The sequence below is a fragment of the Coturnix japonica genome, unplaced genomic scaffold (genome assembly GCF_001577835.2).
Source record: "Coturnix japonica isolate 7356 unplaced genomic scaffold, Coturnix japonica 2.1 Scaffold494, whole genome shotgun sequence".
Taxonomy (NCBI): Eukaryota; Metazoa; Chordata; class Aves; order Galliformes; family Phasianidae; genus Coturnix; species Coturnix japonica.
This window is the reverse complement of record NW_015438892.1, coordinates 19,948-37,264: the sequence shown is the minus strand read 5'-3', so window position 1 is coordinate 37,264 and position 17,317 is coordinate 19,948. Positions and strand designations below refer to the sequence as shown.

The 17,317-nt window shown below is 49.5% G+C and overlaps 2 protein-coding genes across 13 annotated transcripts in view; both read left to right on the top strand.

Moving 5' to 3' along the window:
- Positions 1-983: 983 nt before the first annotated feature.
- AKAP8L (A-kinase anchoring protein 8 like) lies at positions 984-13,567 on the top strand. The gene is made up of 13 exons (XM_015887169.2): positions 984-1,085; positions 5,618-5,650; positions 6,039-6,273; positions 7,413-7,872; positions 8,276-8,399; positions 8,491-8,546; positions 8,721-8,757; positions 9,519-9,627; positions 10,768-10,909; positions 11,013-11,118; positions 11,627-11,757; positions 12,107-12,202; positions 12,482-13,567. The coding sequence occupies exons 1-13, from the start codon at positions 1,073-1,075 to the stop codon at positions 13,016-13,018; spliced, it is 2,079 nt and encodes a 692-aa protein (XP_015742655.1). The 5' UTR covers positions 984-1,072; the 3' UTR covers positions 13,019-13,567.
- A 3,245-nt stretch (positions 13,568-16,812) lies between these two features.
- The window catches only part of AKAP8 (A-kinase anchoring protein 8), a 15,982-nt gene continuing 15,477 nt past the window's right edge, over positions 16,813-17,317 (top strand). For 5 of the 12 annotated variants that reach the window (XM_015887164.2, XM_015887166.2, XM_015887162.2 and 2 more), the window contains exon 1: positions 16,816-16,916. In XM_015887164.2, the coding sequence (XP_015742650.1) occupies positions 16,898-16,916 (19 nt within the window). In that variant the 5' untranslated portion in view covers positions 16,816-16,897. Of the gene's footprint in view, positions 16,961-17,317 lie in introns of all 12 variants that reach the window. The other 7 variants (XR_001559768.2, XR_001559769.2, XM_015887167.2 and 4 more) reach the window with 5 other exon arrangements.

The window sequence follows — 17,317 nt, the reverse complement described above, 5'->3', positions numbered from 1 at the left end:
ACACCTCATAGGGGATAATATGGGGGGGGACACACACCTCATAGGGTATACTGGGGAGTGGGACACCCGATAGGGGATAGTATGGGGGGGGGGACCCCATAGGGGATAATGGGGGGGGTGGGACACCCCATAGGGGATATTAAGGGGGGGGGAAGGGTGGGACACCCCATAGGGGATACTGCGGGGGAGGGCACCTCATAGGGGATATTGGGGGGGGGAACCTCATAGGGACTATATTGGGGGGCAGGGTGGGACACCTCATAGGGGCTATTGGGGTTGGGGGACACCCCATAGGGGATATAATGGGGGGTGGGACACCCCATAGGGGATAATGGGGGGGACACCCCATAGGGGATATTATGGGGGGGGGACACCCCATAGGGGATAATGGGGGGGATGGGACACCCCATAGGGGATAATGGGGGGGGGACACACCATAGGGGATACTGCAGGGGGGACACCCCATAGGGGATATTATGGGGGACACACACCCCATAGGGGATATTATGGGGGCAGATATTACTGGGCCCATTGGGCCGCGCTGTGGACACGCGGATCCGGCCCGTCCGTGGGTCGGTCACTGAACCCACGTGGTTCCGGCGCGCCCTTTCCCCTCTGTGGGCGGAGCCTCGGGGGCCTCAGCCAATGGCGGCTAGAGGAGCTCAGAGGGGGCGTGGCCAAGAGTCGGTGTGGGCGGTGCTGGCGGCTCGGGGCCGTTCTGCCACGCGATTGGTGGAGGCGGCGTTCAGCCCGCCCACCTCCCCCCTCGGTTGGCCAGTCAGAGTAGAGAACGGCGGCGGCACCGCCTCCCTGCCAACTGACCAATCAAAAAGGAGACCGCCGGGAGAGCCGACGATTGACACCTGTATTCACCAATCCACGCCAGGACCGCCCTGAGGGAGGTGGAGACAGACATCCCCTTCTAACCAATCACCTCCTCCAACCTCGTGGAGGTCGGACCAATGAGGGCGGGCGGATGACTCCTTCCGACCAATGAGCGCGGTGAGGAGGCGGGGCTCGCCCGCCGGTACCGTTGTGCTGTGAGGCGGCGGCGGGCGGCGGGGCCGCCATTATGAGCTACTCAGGTGAGGGGCCAAGATGGCGGCGGGGCGGTCCGGGGCTCCATGGACGGGCCGGGACGGGCCGGGACGGGCCGGTAACGGGGAGTTAAAGGCCCAACACACCCGGTTCTGTCCCGGTTCCGGTTCCCGGTGGAGATTCTCCGTTTGATTGGTTGTAATTGAGTTATTGCGGCCTAACGCCCAGCGGGGCCGGGCGGTTAATGAGGTTAATTAGGGCCGTAATTAAAGGGACGGGGCTTGGGGAGGAGCTGGGAGGGGTTGGGGATGATTTGGGCTGATTAGGGGCTGATTTGGGCTCGTTTGGTTGAATTGGGCTGGTTTTGGTTGATTTGGGCTGGTTTTGGTTGATTTGAGCTCTTTTTGGGCTGATTTGGGCTGATTAGGGGGCGATTTGGGCTCGTTTGGTTGAATTGGGTTCCTTTGGGTTGATTTGGGCTCTTTTTGGGTGATTTGGGTTCCTTTGGGTTGATTTGGGTTCTTTTTGGGCTGATTTGGGCTCTTTTTGGGCTGATTTGGGCTCTTTTTGGCTTGAGTTTTCGGGCAACATATTTTTTTGCGGCTCGCACTCTCTCGGGGTCTCTGACATGCACGCTATTAGAGATACTCTTTTTCTCGAGACTGATATTGGGCCTGCTCCACGCTTAGATGAGATGATAATATATAGGTGCTACTTGAGGTTGAGTTTGAGACTTCAATACAGAAAATATGGGATATTGATTTGGAGATTCATATAGAGAGATATATATATGACTCCCTTGGGTTTGATTTGGGCTCCCTTGGGGTTTAGAATTTAGGGCGCATCATATGGGCGCGCTCGACTCTCTCGCGCGCTCCTGGGATGATTTTCGGGCGCTCAAGAAGTCTTTAGGTACCTCGATTATCGGCGCATATATGCGGCTGATTTGGGCTCTCTTTATATGGCGCTCGCACTTGGGACTATATCTTAGCGGTGGCTGATTTAGGGGCTCTATCACATGATTTGGGTGGCGGTGCATGTTATAAGTCTGGCCCGACGCTCGGATTTATTTGGGACGACGATTTCTCGGCGAGCTACTCTTTGGGGGGGCCTGATTTGGGCTTCTTGGGGGGTGATCTGGCTATCTTGGGGGGATGATTTATGGGCTCTCATTGGGGGGCTGATTTTGGGCTCTCTTGGGGGGTTGATTTGGGCTCATTTCTGGGGTTGAGTATGGGACTCTTTTCTGGGAAGTTGATTTCGCGCGGTCTTTCTGGGGTTGATATTGGAGTCTTGGCGTTGATTGGCTCTTTGGGTTGATCTTTGGACTGCTTTTTGGGGGTACCATACTACCAGATTATGGGCTTTTACGGGGAGCTGATTTTTGAGGTTTCCTTATTTATGGTCGGAGGCTTGATATGATGGGAGGTCTCTTATTCGGGGGTCCGAATCTATACGGGAAATAACTCTTTGCGGGGTAGATTTGGGCTCTTTTGGGGATGTGAATTTGGCTGTTTATTGGGGGCTGATATGGGGCTTTTTTGTGGTGCTTCAGTATCTGTGTTGGTGTTTGTGGGGCTTCGATTTGGCGGACCTCGTTCTGGAGCTCAAACAAGCTCTCTTGGAGATATGATTTGGGCTCTCTTTGGACGAACACAACCTGATTTGCGAGGTATCCATCTTTCTGGGCTGATCATCTCGGGACTACGATCTTTTTATGGGTTGAGTTATGGGCTCTTTTGGGTTTGATTTGGGCTTTTTTGGGTTGATTGGGCTACTTTTGGGTTATTTGGGCTCTTTTTTGGGTTGATTTGGGCTCTTTTTGGGCTGACTTGGGCTCTTTCTGGGGTTGATTTGGGTTGTTTAGGGGCTGATTTGGGCTCTTTAGGGGTTGGTTTGGGCTCTTTAGGGGTTGGTTTGGGCTCTTTAGGGGCTGATTTGGGCTCTCTTTGGGGGCTGATTTGGGCTCTTTTGGGGGCTGATTTGGGCTCTTTTGGGGGCTGATTTGGGCTCTTTTGGGGGCTGATTTGGGTCTTTCTGGGGCTGACTTGGCCTCTCTTGGGGGTGGTCGTCATGCGGGGATGGAGCTCAGAGGGCTGTGGGGTGGCAATGAGGGGTACGAAGAGGCTGTGAGTGCTGGGATGGATCCGGAGGCATCTCCTGGGGATCTTCATGGAGCTCTTTTGGGGTCTTTGGTTCTCATTTTGGGGCTCTTTTGGTTCACTGTTGCAGCTCTTTAGGGTCTCTATTTGGGGAACCCATTCGGGGGCTCTTGTTGGAGATTTGTTGGGATCTTTGGGGTCTCCTTTTGGGGGACCCATTTGGGGTCTCTTGTTGGAGATTTGTTGGATCTTAAGGCTCCTTTTGGGGCTCTTTGGTTCTCCTTTAGGGGCTCTTTTTGTGGCTGCTTTGGTTCACCATTGTGGCTCTTTGGGGTTTTCTTTTATGAAACACATTTGGGTGTTCTTGGAGCTTTGTTGGGATCTCGAGGCTTTTTTGGGGGCTCATTTGTTTCTCCATTGGAGCTCTTTGGGGTCCCCATTGGGGAGAGCTCTTGGTTCACCACTGCAGCTCTTTGGGGTCTCCTTTTGAGGGACCCATCTGGGGGCTCTTCTTGGAGTTTTGTTGGGATTTTGGGGCTCCTATGGGGGTTCCTTTACGCTCTCCTTAGAGCTTTGTTGGGATCTTTTGGGACTCTTTTTGGAGCTCCTTCTGGTGGTTCTTGTGTTGCTTTTTAAGGTTTCCTTTTGGGGCACATTTGTGTGCTTTTGGGGTTTTGTTGGGATCTTGACGCTCCTTTTGGGGCTCTTTGGTTCTCATTTTAGGGCTCTTTTTGTGGCTGCTTTGGTTCTCCATTGTGGCTCTTTGGGGTTTTCTTTTATGGGACGCATTTGGGTGTTCTTGGAGCTTTGTTGGGATCTCGAGGCTCCTTTTGGGGTCTTTGGTTCTCCTTTTGGGGCTCTTTTGGGGGCTCATTTGTTTCTCCATTGGAGCTCTTTGGGGTCCCCACTGAGGAGAGCTCTTGGTTCACCACTGCAGCTCTTTGGGGTCTCCTTTTGAGGGACCCATTTGGGGGCTCTTCTTGGAGCTTGGTTGGGATTTTGGGGCTTTTTGAGGCACTTCTGGGGGTTCCTTTGGGCTCTCCTTAGAGCTTCATTGGTATTTTTTTGGGGCTCTCTTTGGAGCTCCTTCTGGTGGTTCTTGTGTTGCTTTTTAAGGCTTCCTTTTGGGGCACGTTTGTGTGCTTTTGGAGTTTTGTTGGGATCTTGACGCTCCTTTCTGGGGCTCTTTGGTTCTCATTTTAGGGGCTCTTTTTGTGACTGCTTTGGTTCACAATTGCGGCTCTTTGGGGTCTTCTTTTATGGGACACATTTGGGTGTTCTTCTTGGAGCTTTGTTGGGATCTCGAGGCTTTTTTGGGGGCTCATTTGTTTCTCCATTGGAGCTCTTTGGGGTCCCCACTGAGGAGAGCTCTTGGTTCACCACTGCAGCTCTTTGGGGTCTCCTTTTGAGGGACCCATCTGGGGGCTCTTCTTGGAGTTTGGTTGGGATCTTGGGGCTTTTTGAGGCACTTCTGGGGGTTCCTTTGGGCTCTCCTTAGAGCTTCGTTGGTATTTTTTTGGGGCTCTCTTTGGAGCTCCTTTTGGTGGTTCTTGTGTTGCTCTTCAGAGTTTCCTTTCAGGGCACGTTTGTGAGCTTTTGGAGCTTTGTTGGGATCCTGAGGCTCCTTTTGGGGTCTTTGGTTCTCCTTTTGGGGGCTCATTTGTTTCTCCACTGGAGCTCTTTGGGGTCCCCATTGGGGAAAGCTCTTTCTTAGAGCTTTGCTGATATTTGGGGACTCTTTTGGAGCTCTTTCCAGTCTCCATTTGGGACTCTTTGTGGGCTCACCTGGTAGCTCTTCCTGGAGCTCTTTATGGTCTCCTCTAGAGCTCTTTTGGGGCTCTCTGGGGATCTCCTTTTGGGGTTCACATAGGGGCTCTTCTTGGGGGTCTTTTCTGAGCTTCTTTTGGAGGGCTCATTTGAGGCTCTTCTAAGGCCAGAGAGACGTTGACTTGCAAGGAACGCCAAGTCCCAATTTCATTCTCCAATTCTTTACCTGTAAAATGCCCAATTGTGGAGTTGGCTGTGCACATTTTGAACCCCTTTCTGCTCCCTTGTCTTGGAGGTCTGCATAGGTGCCTCCTGTTTGCAAGTTTTTGTTGTGTTAAACCAAAAGAGATAGCACTTTTTCTTAGGTAGGATGCTGTTGTCGCATGAAGAGGTTCTGTGTTACAGTGTGATATGGCAGAAATGGAAGCCAAAAGGAAAAACAGGACCTGATTCAGGGGAAGGATCTGCATCTCTTGAAGGCCAACATGTTGAGCATGGGCCAGCAGTGTTAACCTTGTGGGCAAGAAGGCCAATGGTGACCAATGCGTTGACCACGAGCTCTTTCCTCTGGGTTCAGGAATAGTTCAGAAGTCATTCATAGATTGAATTCGCCACCATTTCTTTTATTCAGGGTGTTGATTCGTTTTGGAAGTAACTGAAACCTACTGTGAAAAGTATGGCTCTGATTTGCTTTTTATCTTCTTTTCCAGGTTATGGGGACTGGAACTCTGGGACAAACAGAGGCAAGTACCAGCTTGAGCATATTTCTGATGGATGGCTTTGTTAGTTTCAGGTTCTAAAAGATATAATACAGAGTCTGCATCCCCTCTTCTTTAATTTTTAGGGGCTTTTTTTTGCAACCATTTTATTTTAAAATTGTTGTTGAGCTTTTAACAACTTCCTTCCCTAATTTTTGTAGCAAACTGGGAAGGGCTACGTGGCCGAGGATTCAGGTTTCTGTTCTAGCCCAGCTTTGATATTGCTGCCCAGGTGAAGGCTGAAAAATGGCCTAAAATGGGTTTTGGCCACCATCAGTGTTGACCCAGAGAGATTGCTTTTTAGAGGCTGTGCATTGGGTGCATTCATTCATGGCAGATCACCAGGAATGAGAATTCTCTATTTTTCTTTCAGGGTATGAGAGCTACAATTATGGCTACGGCTACGAGCAGGACAACTCTGGCAACTATGGCTACGGCATGGCTGCCTCCAACTCATGGGATATGGGCAACTCGGACATGGACATGAACCCAGATGGTGCTGGCAATGCCGACACCGTCATTGCCAAAATGAACCAGCGCCTGGACATGGTGTCCCACCTGGATGCTGACAGCATGCAGGGGGGGCACTACGGCTCTGGTGGGGACCGGTGAGTGGGAAAATTGTAGAATGATTGAATCTATTGGGTTGGAAGGGACTTCAAAGATCATAGAACAATAGAATCTACTACTTAAAGGTAGTAGAATCATGAAATCGTAGACTAATTAAGTTGGAATTGTCCTTAAAGGTCAGAGAACCATGGAATCATAGCATCAGGTTGGGTTGGAATTGTCCTTAAAGATCAGAGAGTCGTGGATGGATAGAATGGTTGAGTTGGAAAGGTCCTTAAAGGTCATAGAGCCATGGAATCACAGCATGGTTGGTTTGGAAGCGTCCTTAAAGGTCATAGAACCGAGGAACTATTGAGTGGTTGGGTTGGAAGGGTCCTTAAAGGTCACAGGACCAAGAAACGATTGAATGGTTGGGTTGGAAGGGTTCTTATAGGTCATAGAACCATGGAATCAAAGCATGGTTGGGTTGGAATCATCCTTAAAGATCATCCACTCCAAGTTCTTTTCCTGGAAGAACTAATCCATTAAAATGACCCTAAACAAATTGTGGCACATGTCAGTTTCCTGCCTTGCAAAAGTAGATGTGCACAGGTGTCCCTAGATGTCCAGGAATAGGAACGGGAGCTTCAACTGGGCTGTATCCACACACAGCTGATAGCGTGGGCTCTTCTTGGCGTTTTGGGGTCTTTAGGGCATCCTGGGCACTCTCAAAGCAGTGAGGGGTTTGAGGGCTCAGTTTCTTTGTTTTTTCCATGTCGATGGGGCTTTGGTTCTTCTACCATGCGTGGAGGTGGATAGGGACGTAGCAGCTGTGCTATATGTCCCAGCCCTTGTTCCACTCAGTGATACACTGGAGTGTTTAAAATACCGATAAAAACCCATTTTGAAGCTTTTTGTTGGTTTAACCTCTGCTGAGCTCTAACACAGTGCCAACACGATCCCAGAATCCAAGAACCAGTTGGAGAGCAGAACACATCATTGGCCTTCTTGGCTGTGTGGGCACTCTGTTGGCTGCTGTCATCCTTCTTGGCCACAAGGGCACCCTGTTGGCTCACAGTCAACTTGTTTTCCACCCATAGGCCTTCCTGGCAATACACTCAGTCCATGGTCACCCTGTTTGGCCACCAATGGCCTTCCTGGCCCTGAAGACATGCTGCTGATCCTTCTCTCTCCACAGGTACGACTCATACGAATCCTACGACTCGAGGTCCTCGATGAACGACCGGGACATGTACCGCTCCGGTTACGACTACAACGAGAACGAGAATGACAACGCCTATGACGACCACTATGAAAGTCACTATGACAGCTTCTATGGGAACCGCAGGGACCAGTACCAGCACAGAGCACGGGATGGCTTTGGCCAACGGGGTCAGAACTGGGTGCGGGACGGGCGCAACACCAGACCCATGGCTTCACCATACTCGGGGCGCATGGGTGGGCAATGGAACGACGCACCGCGGGGCATGGGCCCCCACGGCTCCTCCCGTCTGCCTTCCCTCTTCTCCCACAACATCATCCCAGAGCTCAGCATGTTCCAAGGGATGCGAGGATTTTCGGGGAACATGCGCTTCGGAGGAGGAATGATGAAGCAGAGGATGAGGAGAAACTGGAAAATGTGGGATTCGGACTTTAAAGTGAGTACTTGTGTAACATCCTCCTACTCGTTTAACTCGAGTGGATGTTACGCAGCCCCGTAGGGAAATGGTTATCCTACAAAAGGCTCCAAAGCACGCTCTGGGAGGTGGTCGTGTGTAGTTCTGCACGTTGCTGGCTTGACTTTGTAGTGTGTATCTCCTAAGGACAGACCGAGGAGCGTTCATATGTGCCATGCTTTAATCTGAAAACATTATTTCCTAAAGGTAGGAGAAAATCATTGTCATTTATTATTTTTTTTACTTAATCTACTTATAGCATAGAGGTGGTGGGCTGTGTCTTGTCTGATGGACTCTGCCAACCAGAAATTAGTGGAACAAAGCACTGCTGGGTGAGGAGAGCACCGCCCTCACAGCAGGGATGAACCTTTCTCTCCTCTCGCAGCCTCAGAAGAAGAAAATGAAGAAGGACCTCACTGGGAAGAAGCGGAAGCAAACTGGCAGCTCAGATGAACCAGACAGCAAGGCAGCGAAGACAGATGGCTCTGACAACTCTGACTCCGACAATGGTGAGGACAGAGGTCCCCAAGGGGGCACGCAGCCACCTCACTTTGCTATGTGGGACCTTGGCTTGAGTTCTGACTGTGCCGTTCCTTTCAGAGGAAGGAACCGAAGGTGAATCAGGAGAAAAAGAGGAGAAAGAAGGCTCCAGGGGTGTAAGTAACTCTTGAGAAGTTATAGTTCCTCAGAATTAAGAATGTTTTGGTTGAGGGTGGAGCAGTGCAGTGAGGGCAGGTGTAGAGTCCTACACCAGCAGTGGTGAAGAAGTCCAGTGGTGGTGTCTGATGTGTGATTCTGGCTGACCTTAACACCCCCATCTTGCATTTTAGGAAGGGGAAGATGAAGAAGGACGAGACTCAGAGAAAGGTGAGTTGGTGTGCATGCATAGCAGCTCACGAGAAAGGGTGCAGAGGGCTCGTATGTGCTCTGAATGTGCATGTGGAGAAGTACCCACAACCAGCTGAGAGCCCTGATGTGGATTTATGGCTGAATCTCTGGTTTATTCAGGCTCCTCCAGTTGTTGGGGTCCAGTTTCAACCCAACAGTTTTACAGTTTTGTGATCTTCAAGGACCCATTCAACCCATCCCATGGTTCGGGGATCTTCAGAGACCCATCCAACCCATCCTGTGGTTCTGGGATCTTTTAAGGACCCATCCAACCCATCCCGTGGTTCTGGGATCTTCAAGGACCCATCCAACCCATCCTGTGGTTCTGGGATCTTTTAAGGACCCATCCAACCCATGCTGTAGTTCTGGAGTCTTTAAGAACCCATCCAACCCAAGCTGATTCTCTGAAGTAACGGTGGTGACCATTAGCCCCCCTTACTCAAGCAAACTTATAACTAATTAATTTAAAACCTTCTAAAACCAGAAGTAGTAAACACTAATTAAAATAAAGAGCCAGGAAATCACCTTGGGTATGTTTGTCCTCCAGTGCCACATCCCCCAAACAGGAATCCTTAATCTGAGGTGCAGTTGTCCCTGGCTGGAGGGAGCAGCTCCTTGACTCGAGCATCTCTCTGACGTGCAATTTCAGGTCAACCACTGATCTTGTCCAGGGCTGTTCTCTTGAATCAGGTGCTGTCCTCAAGTAGCGCCCTGAAATGCAACCTGCTTTAAACACTTAGGTGCTTTAACAATTCAAGAAGAGATCAGTCAAATCAAACGCAAATTACAGGCGGGCAAGAAAACTCAAGACAGGCAAAAGAAGAGGCACCGGGATCGCATGGTGGAAAGGTAAAGTCTCTTATTTTATTTTATTAAGTGATGTTGCTTCCTTCTCTGGGGGGAATGCGATGGTTGCAGGTTGGGTCCTTTCTTTATTCCCCAGTTTTCCCAGTGCTGTGTTTTTTTCCTGCCTATCTTCTTGACTGTACTGAATATCGGATGCATTACAGTTGTGGCATAGTTGAGTTGACCATGTCCAGCCATGTTGATGGAGAAATGGGCAGATCTCCAGTGAGCATCCCACAAATGCTTAATGGAGTTAGGGGAGAAGCTCAGGACTCGAGTTGCAGGCAGCCCTGCCCTTCTGTTGAATGAGTGGCACTCATCACAGAGATCAGGTTTTAAAGTAACTCTAAAAGGGGGAAATAATGGCTGCAACAGAAATTGGGAGGGGGCAGATATTGTCGGCGTAAAACCTAATAAAACGCACAGCGTGTCATTGAACCAGTGCCTTTTTTTAACCGACAAAATATTGCCTCTTCCACTTGCAAACAACACCAATTTTTGCCTGCAAAAGTGCAGGTTTATGTTAAAAATGTCCCTTCACAAAGAGTTTGTTCTTAAGCTTTGGAGCTCTTTCAGTGTAGTTGTCTTTCTCCAAGAAGAACCGATGCCTTCTTCCCACAACAGTTCTGTCCCTTTCTCCCAGCCAAGGCGCGTCATATTCAGGGAGAACTGTTTTAAATCACAGTTAAATCTTCACTTTAATGAGCAGAAAAATACTTTTTAATGTCTGGAAAGGTTTAAAAAATTTGGCCTCGGGTTTTTTTTGGTGTGACGTTCGTTCTGAGCTGTTCCTTATCATTAACATTTGTTACCAGTCTGACCTCTTTGAGTATTAGCTGGATTTACTTACTGTGAAGCTGTCTGTAGTGTTTACAAAAGATGAGGATGCTTTCCTATGCAACACACTGTAAGGAAACCCGCTGTAGGGGGTTGGGCTGAGGGCTGAGCTCCATAGGTCCCTTCTGGTTCTTTGGTTTGTGAAAGAAACCCAATATCAAAGCACGAACTCAACCCCTTCCCCTTTGCCCCACAGCTGGGTTCTCCACTCTGACATTTGCCAGTGTCCCCCCCCAAGCATTTGGGTTCTGGGAAGGGAGGTTCCATTGAGGCATCCCTCCCGCTTCACACCCGCTGTCCCAACAGGATCCAATACGTTTGCTCGCTGTGCAAATACCGCACCTTCTACGACGACGAGATGAACAGTCACCTGGAGAGCAAATTCCACAAGGAACACTTCAAGTTTGTCGGAACCAAGCTGCCCCAGCAAACAGCAGACTTCCTGCAGGTGAGCACTGCTGAAGTTTTAATCCTCTTGAATGAGATTTGGGTGATTTGGGTGTTTTTTGTTTTCAGAGCTGCCATTCCTAACAAGTACTGTTGCCTTCCAGGAATATGTTGCTAATAAAACGAGGAAAACTGAAGAACGCCGTAAAGCAATTGAGGACATCAACGCGGTTATCCAGCAGATCTATAGGGACCAGGATCTTACACAAGGTGGGTTCTCACCTACGTGAAGCTCCTTGGTTATTAATTAGCTTTGCCGTGGCTCACTGAGCATTTGAGGTGGATTTGATGTTTATGAATGTGGAATAAAAATGGAGCTTGAATGAGATAATTAAAATGGTATAACGATATTTATCCAATATTTACTGACCTTAGAAGAAAATTCTGGATTAAGGTTTCTTCCAACCCAAACGTTTCATAGGTCTCTGATCTTCAAGGACCCTTCCAGCCCAACCCATTCTATCATGTCACAGTTCTGTGGCCTTCACGGACCCTTCCAACCCAAACCATTCTTTCACTTTATGGTTCTGTGATCTTCAAGGACCCTTCCAACCCAACCTGAAGGTTGGACACCCATGGGTTATCCTCTTGTGTTTGCTTCCCCTTTCCCTCGACCCCCATTCTGCCCCTTGGGAAGACTCCTGGTGCACCTTGAAATGAATTTTTGGTGGAAATATGACGTGTGTGGGGCTCACCCCGTTCTGATCTTCCCTTACAGACATCGGCATGGAGCACTTCATCAAGAAGGTGGAGGCTGCTCACTGCGCTGCATGCGACCTCTTCATCCCCATGCAATACGGCATCATCCAGAAGCACCTGAAGTCACTCGACCACAACCACAATCGCAGGGTAAGTGCTGCCTCCTTCCTGCCCCGGGAATTTCTTTTAATTTAAATACATACATATTTATTTGGAGGCTCCAGCTGCAAGAACAGCAGAAATGTGGATATGTTGGCTCAGGCAGTTCCTGAAAATGGGGAGAAATGTTTTTCTTCACCTTTGGTGCTGTCTGTGGAGAAGAAGCACTGTACTCTGAGGGTCCTGTGTCACCACTGTGAAATTGATCGGGCAAGGCTTTGATTAAGGCAGCTTCAGTAAAGCCTTGCTGTTCCTTCTGAGCCTGAGACCTGCCTCTCTGCACAGTGACACCGGTGCCTCAGGTGGACAAAACATGTGTTTCTCTCTGTACCCCTGGCAGGCCATGATGGAGCAGTCCAAGAAATCTTCCCTGGTAGTGGCCAGGAGCATTCTGAACAACAAGCTGATCAGTAAGAAGCTGGAACGATACCTGAAGGTGGGTGTGCAGAGCAGCTGTGTGCTATGTAGTTCCGTCTGTAGTTGAGCTTCAGCACTTCTGTGTGTTTTGGTAACAACTTTGGTTCATAACTCATTGATGATGAGTTCTTCTGCGCTGAGGATGGAGTTACCCACAGAGCCCGAGAGCTGTCTGGTTTGCACACATATGTGCTGTGTTTAAAGCTGAAAGTTCTGGTGGAGGGTTTGCATGCAGCTGTTGTGACCTGCTGTGAAGTTATGGGTTCGTCAGCAGGGAAATGTTTGCCTTCTCTTGCAGGGTGAGAATCCTTTCACGGATGATCCTGAAGAAAAAGAGGAGCATGAGGAGGGAGAAGGGGGAGCGAGTGGGAACATGGAGGAAGGGACAGTGGAAGGAGGAGACGAAAACAAGGATGAGGAGGAGAATCTGGAAGAAGAGAATGTGGACGATGAGAACAAGGAGGAAAACGTGGGCAATGAGAACAAGGAGGAAGAGAATTTAGACAATGAGAACAAAGAGGAAGAAATTTTAGATGATGAAAACAAAGAGGAAAGAAACCTGGAGGATGAAAGCAATGATCCAGAGGAGAACCCAGGAGGAGATGAAAATGAGGAGGAGGAAGAAAAGGGGACAAAGAGAGAAAGTGAGGCCCAAGCAGAAGCACAAGAGGTGGAGCTGGGTGCAAGGAGCAGAGGTGGGGAGGAGGAGGAGAAGGGCTGGCAGCCCACGGGAGAATCGCTGCCCGAGGATGAAGAGCAGCAGCCAGCAGAAGGTGAAGAAGAGGAGGAGAGCGAAGAAACCACTGCTGCTCCTGAGGATGAGGATGCAGCGTAAAAATGGATGGAAAAGATGAAAAAACTGGCATTTTTTTTTTAAAGAAAAAAAAAAAAACATTGAAAAGAAATGTAACTGTATCTGTGAATTTCATAGCACATGTTGAGTTACTGTTCCACTAAACTTGTGTAGGCAGTGGAAGCCTTTACCTGTAAAGTGATTGGGGAAAATAGATTCTTATTTTATTTTTTGTTCTGTTTTGTTTTGTTTGTTTGGTTTTTAACCGAATCTTCATTTGAGTAGCTAGGTTTTGTGTGGTCTGGTTCTCAGATGCCTTTGTAACTTAGGAGAACTTCCTCTGAGCACGTGTACCAGCCAGTGCAACGTCACCACCGTGGCCGATGAAATCTCTCCCTTCCTTCTTAAAAGGTTTTCTATATTTAATGAAGATACGTTGTTGTCTCTTTGGCCTGTCTGCCTGGAGCCAGTGGAAGTTCCCTTGCAGGGCATTCATTTCTGCGACGTACGGCGTGAGGTTCTGCATCATCTCTGTGTGACTGTAATATTCCTCCCTCCCCTTTCTGTTTTAATGCAGAGCGAAACTTTTCAGTGGTGTCAACGTTTGTGGTTGTTTGTAAAATGCTTTCACTTGGAGGTGGATGTTGTGGTGGGTGGAGATAAAGGACTACCTGCGACTACCCCGACTCTGCCTTCATTTCAGAGCTGGGAGGAGGTGGAAGCTTGGCGCCGCTCTACAACCCCTGAACTGTTTGTTGTCTCTGCCACCATCTGGAGCGCAGATCTGCCTCCTGGAATGAGGGAGAAGCAGATTTATTGCCATTCTGTGGTTGTGTGATCATTAAGGACCCTTCCAACATAACCCATTCTCTGGTTCTTCGACCTTCAAGGACCCTTCTGGTCCAACAAACCCTTCTGATTCCATGACTCTGATTCTCTGACCCTTCCAAACATTCCAGGATTCCATCGTCTCTATCCATCATCCATCCATCCATTTTCCATCATCTCTGTCCATCATTCATCCATTTTCCATTGTCTCTGTCCATTGTCCATTCATCTTCCATCGTCTCTAGCCATTGTCCATCGTCTCTAGCCATCATCTCTAGCCATTGTCCATCATCTCTGTCCATCGTCTCTGTCCATTGTCTCCATCCATCATCTATCCATCTTCCTTCATCTCTGTCCATTGTCCATCCACCTTCCATCATTGTCTCTGTCCATTGTCTTCCATCATCTCCATCCATCTTCCATCGTCTCTGTCCATTGTCTCTATCCCTTGTCAGTTGTCTCCATCCATCCTCCATTGTCTCTGTCCATCGTCCATCCACCTTCCATCATCTCTAGCCATCGTCTCTATCCATTGTCCATCGTCTCTGTCCATCTTCCATTGTCTCCATCCATCATCTGTCCATCTTCCATCATTTCTAGCCATCGTCTCTATCCATCGTCCACCAGCTCTATCCCTCCTCTCTGTCCATCTTCCATCTTCTCTATCCATCTTCCATCGTCTCTGTCCATCTATCCATCTTCCATCGTCCCCATCCATCTTCCATCCTCTCCATCGTCCATCCACCTTCCATCATCTCTAGCCATTGTCTCTAGCCATCGTCCATCATCTCTATCCATCGTCTCTGTCCATCGTCTTCCGTCATCTCTATCCATCTTCCATCCATCTTCCATCGTCTCTGTCCATTGTCTCTGTCCATCTTCCATCGTCTCTGTCCATCGTCCATCCACCTTCCATCATCTCTAGCCATCGTCTCTGTCCATCGTCTTCATGCACCTTCCATCGTGTCTGTCCATCATCTCTATCCATTGTCAATCGTCTTCATCCATCTTCCATCATCTCTGTCCATCACCCATCCACCTTCCATCATCTCTAGCCATCGTCTCTATCCATCGTCCATCAGCTCTGTCCATCATCTTCCATCGTCTCCGTCCATCTTCCATCGTCTCCATCCATCTTCCATAATCTCTATCCATCATCCATCCATCTTCCATCGTCTCTGTCCGTTGTCTCTATCTGTTGTCAGTCGTCTCCATCCATCTTCCATAATCTCTATCCATCATCCATCCATCTTCCATCGTCTCTGTCCGTTGTCTCTATCTGTTGTCAGTCGTCTCCATCCATCTTCCATAATCTCTATCCATCATCCATCCATCTTCCATCGTCTCTGTCCGTTGTCTCTATCTGTTGTCAGTCGTCTCCATCCATCTTCCATCATGTCTGTCCATCATCTCTGTCCACTATCTCCATCCATCATCCACTGTCTCTGTCCATTTTTCCATTGTCTCCATCCATCTTCCATTGTCTCTGTCCATCGTCCATCCACCTTCCATTGTCTATCCATCATCCATCAGCTCTATCCATCCTCTCTGTCCATCATCTTCCATCATCTCTATCCATCTTCCATCAGCTCTATCCATCTTCCATCATCTCTGTCCATCGTCCAACCACCTTCCATCATCTCTAGCCATCGTCTCTATCCATTGTCCATCAGCTCTATCCATCATCTCTGTCCATCGTCTTCCATCGTCTCTGTCCATGATCCATCCATTTTCCATCATCTCTGTCCATTGTCTCTATCTGTTGTCAATCGTCTCCATCCATCTTCCATCGCCTCTGTCCATCGTATCTATCCGTTGTCAGTCATCTCCATCCATCCTCCATTGTCTCTGTCCATCGTCCATCCATTTTCCATCGTCTTTGTCCATTGTCTCTATCTGTTGTCAGTCGTCTCCATCCATCTTCCATAGACTCTGTCCATTATCCATCCATCTTCCACTGTCTCTGTCCATTGTCTCCATCCATTTTCTGTCGTCTCCATCCATTTTCTGTCTTCTCCATCCATCTTCTGTCGTCTCCATCCATCTTCCATCCATCTTCCATAATCTCTATCCATCATCCATCCATCTTCCATTGTCTCTATCCATTGTCAGTCATCTCCATCCATCCTCCATTGTGTCTGTCCATCATCTCCATCCATCTTCCATCGTCTCCATCCATCTTCCATCATCTCTGTCTATCATCCATCCACCTTCCATCATCTCTAGCCATCGTCTCCATCCATCTTCCATCATCCCTGTCCATTGTCTCTATCCGTTGTCAGTCATCTCCATCCATCCTCCATTGTCTCTGTCCATCGTCCATCCATTTTCCATCATCTCTTTCCATTGTCTCTATCTGTTGTCAATCGTCTCCATCCATCTTCCATTGTCTCTGTCCATTGTCTCCATCCATCTTCCATTGTCTCTGTCCATTGTCTCCATCCATCTTCCATTGTCTCTGTCCATCTTCCATCCATCTTCCATCATGTTTCTATCCATCTCTATCTCTGTCCATTGTCTCTGTCCATCCTCCATGGTCTGTGTCCATGGTCCCTCCCTCCTCCCTTCCCCCCCATCTCCTTCTCCTATCACCCTTACTGACCCTTCCAGCCATTTTTCCTTCACTATTCCTCATTCTTCCCCATTTTCCCCTCCCTGTTCCCCATTTTCTTACTTTTTACCCCCAAAATCGAGCTCAATTCCCCCTTTTCGTGTTAATGGCGGCCGTTCTGCCCCTCGGGGTCACGCTTAGGGCTGGGGTCAAAACCCCTCAGGGCTGTGCGGAAGGACCAGGCCGCGGCACCATGGCAACCGCAGCTGCCTCCGCCGTCGCCCAATCAGGTGCAGAATCAGCCATGATTGACAGCACGGAGGAGCGAGGCGGGGCGGCGAGGCCCAATAATAGCAGCGCGGAGGCGGAGCCTCGGAGCTCTCAGCCAACGGCGTTACGGGTGGGCGGTGCTTTGGCGCCCAGCCAATCGTTGGCTTCCGAGGGCGGGCTTAACGGCGCGGTTTGGACCAATCGGCGGCGCGCACGGTGCGCGTGCGCAGTGCGTGCTGGAGCGGCGCCTCAGGCCTGAGGCGGAGCGCGACATGGAGCCGGGATACGGCGGTACGTGAGGCCTGGGGCCGGCCGGGCCATTACCGGCACATCCGGTACATCCCGGTACCTTCTGGCACCTTCCCGAACCAGAGGGGCCTCCCCGCCGTTAAATCTAAGGGGAGACGTTGTGCCCGACGTCTGGAGGGGGGGAAACAGCATCCCATTGGCTGAGCGGGCTGTCAATCTAAGTGAGACGGCCGCTGGTTGGCTGTTGGGTTGTGAGGCATAGGGAGATGTGGGGGAGGGGGCGGGAATAGGGGAAAAGAACGGGAATAAAAGGGGAGAATAGGGGAAAATAATGGGGATAATAGGGGGAATAGGGGAAAATAATGGGGATATGGGGGGAATAGGGGAAAATAATGGGGATATGGGGGGAATAGGGGGTTCTGGTCTTTAAGGACCTTTCCCAA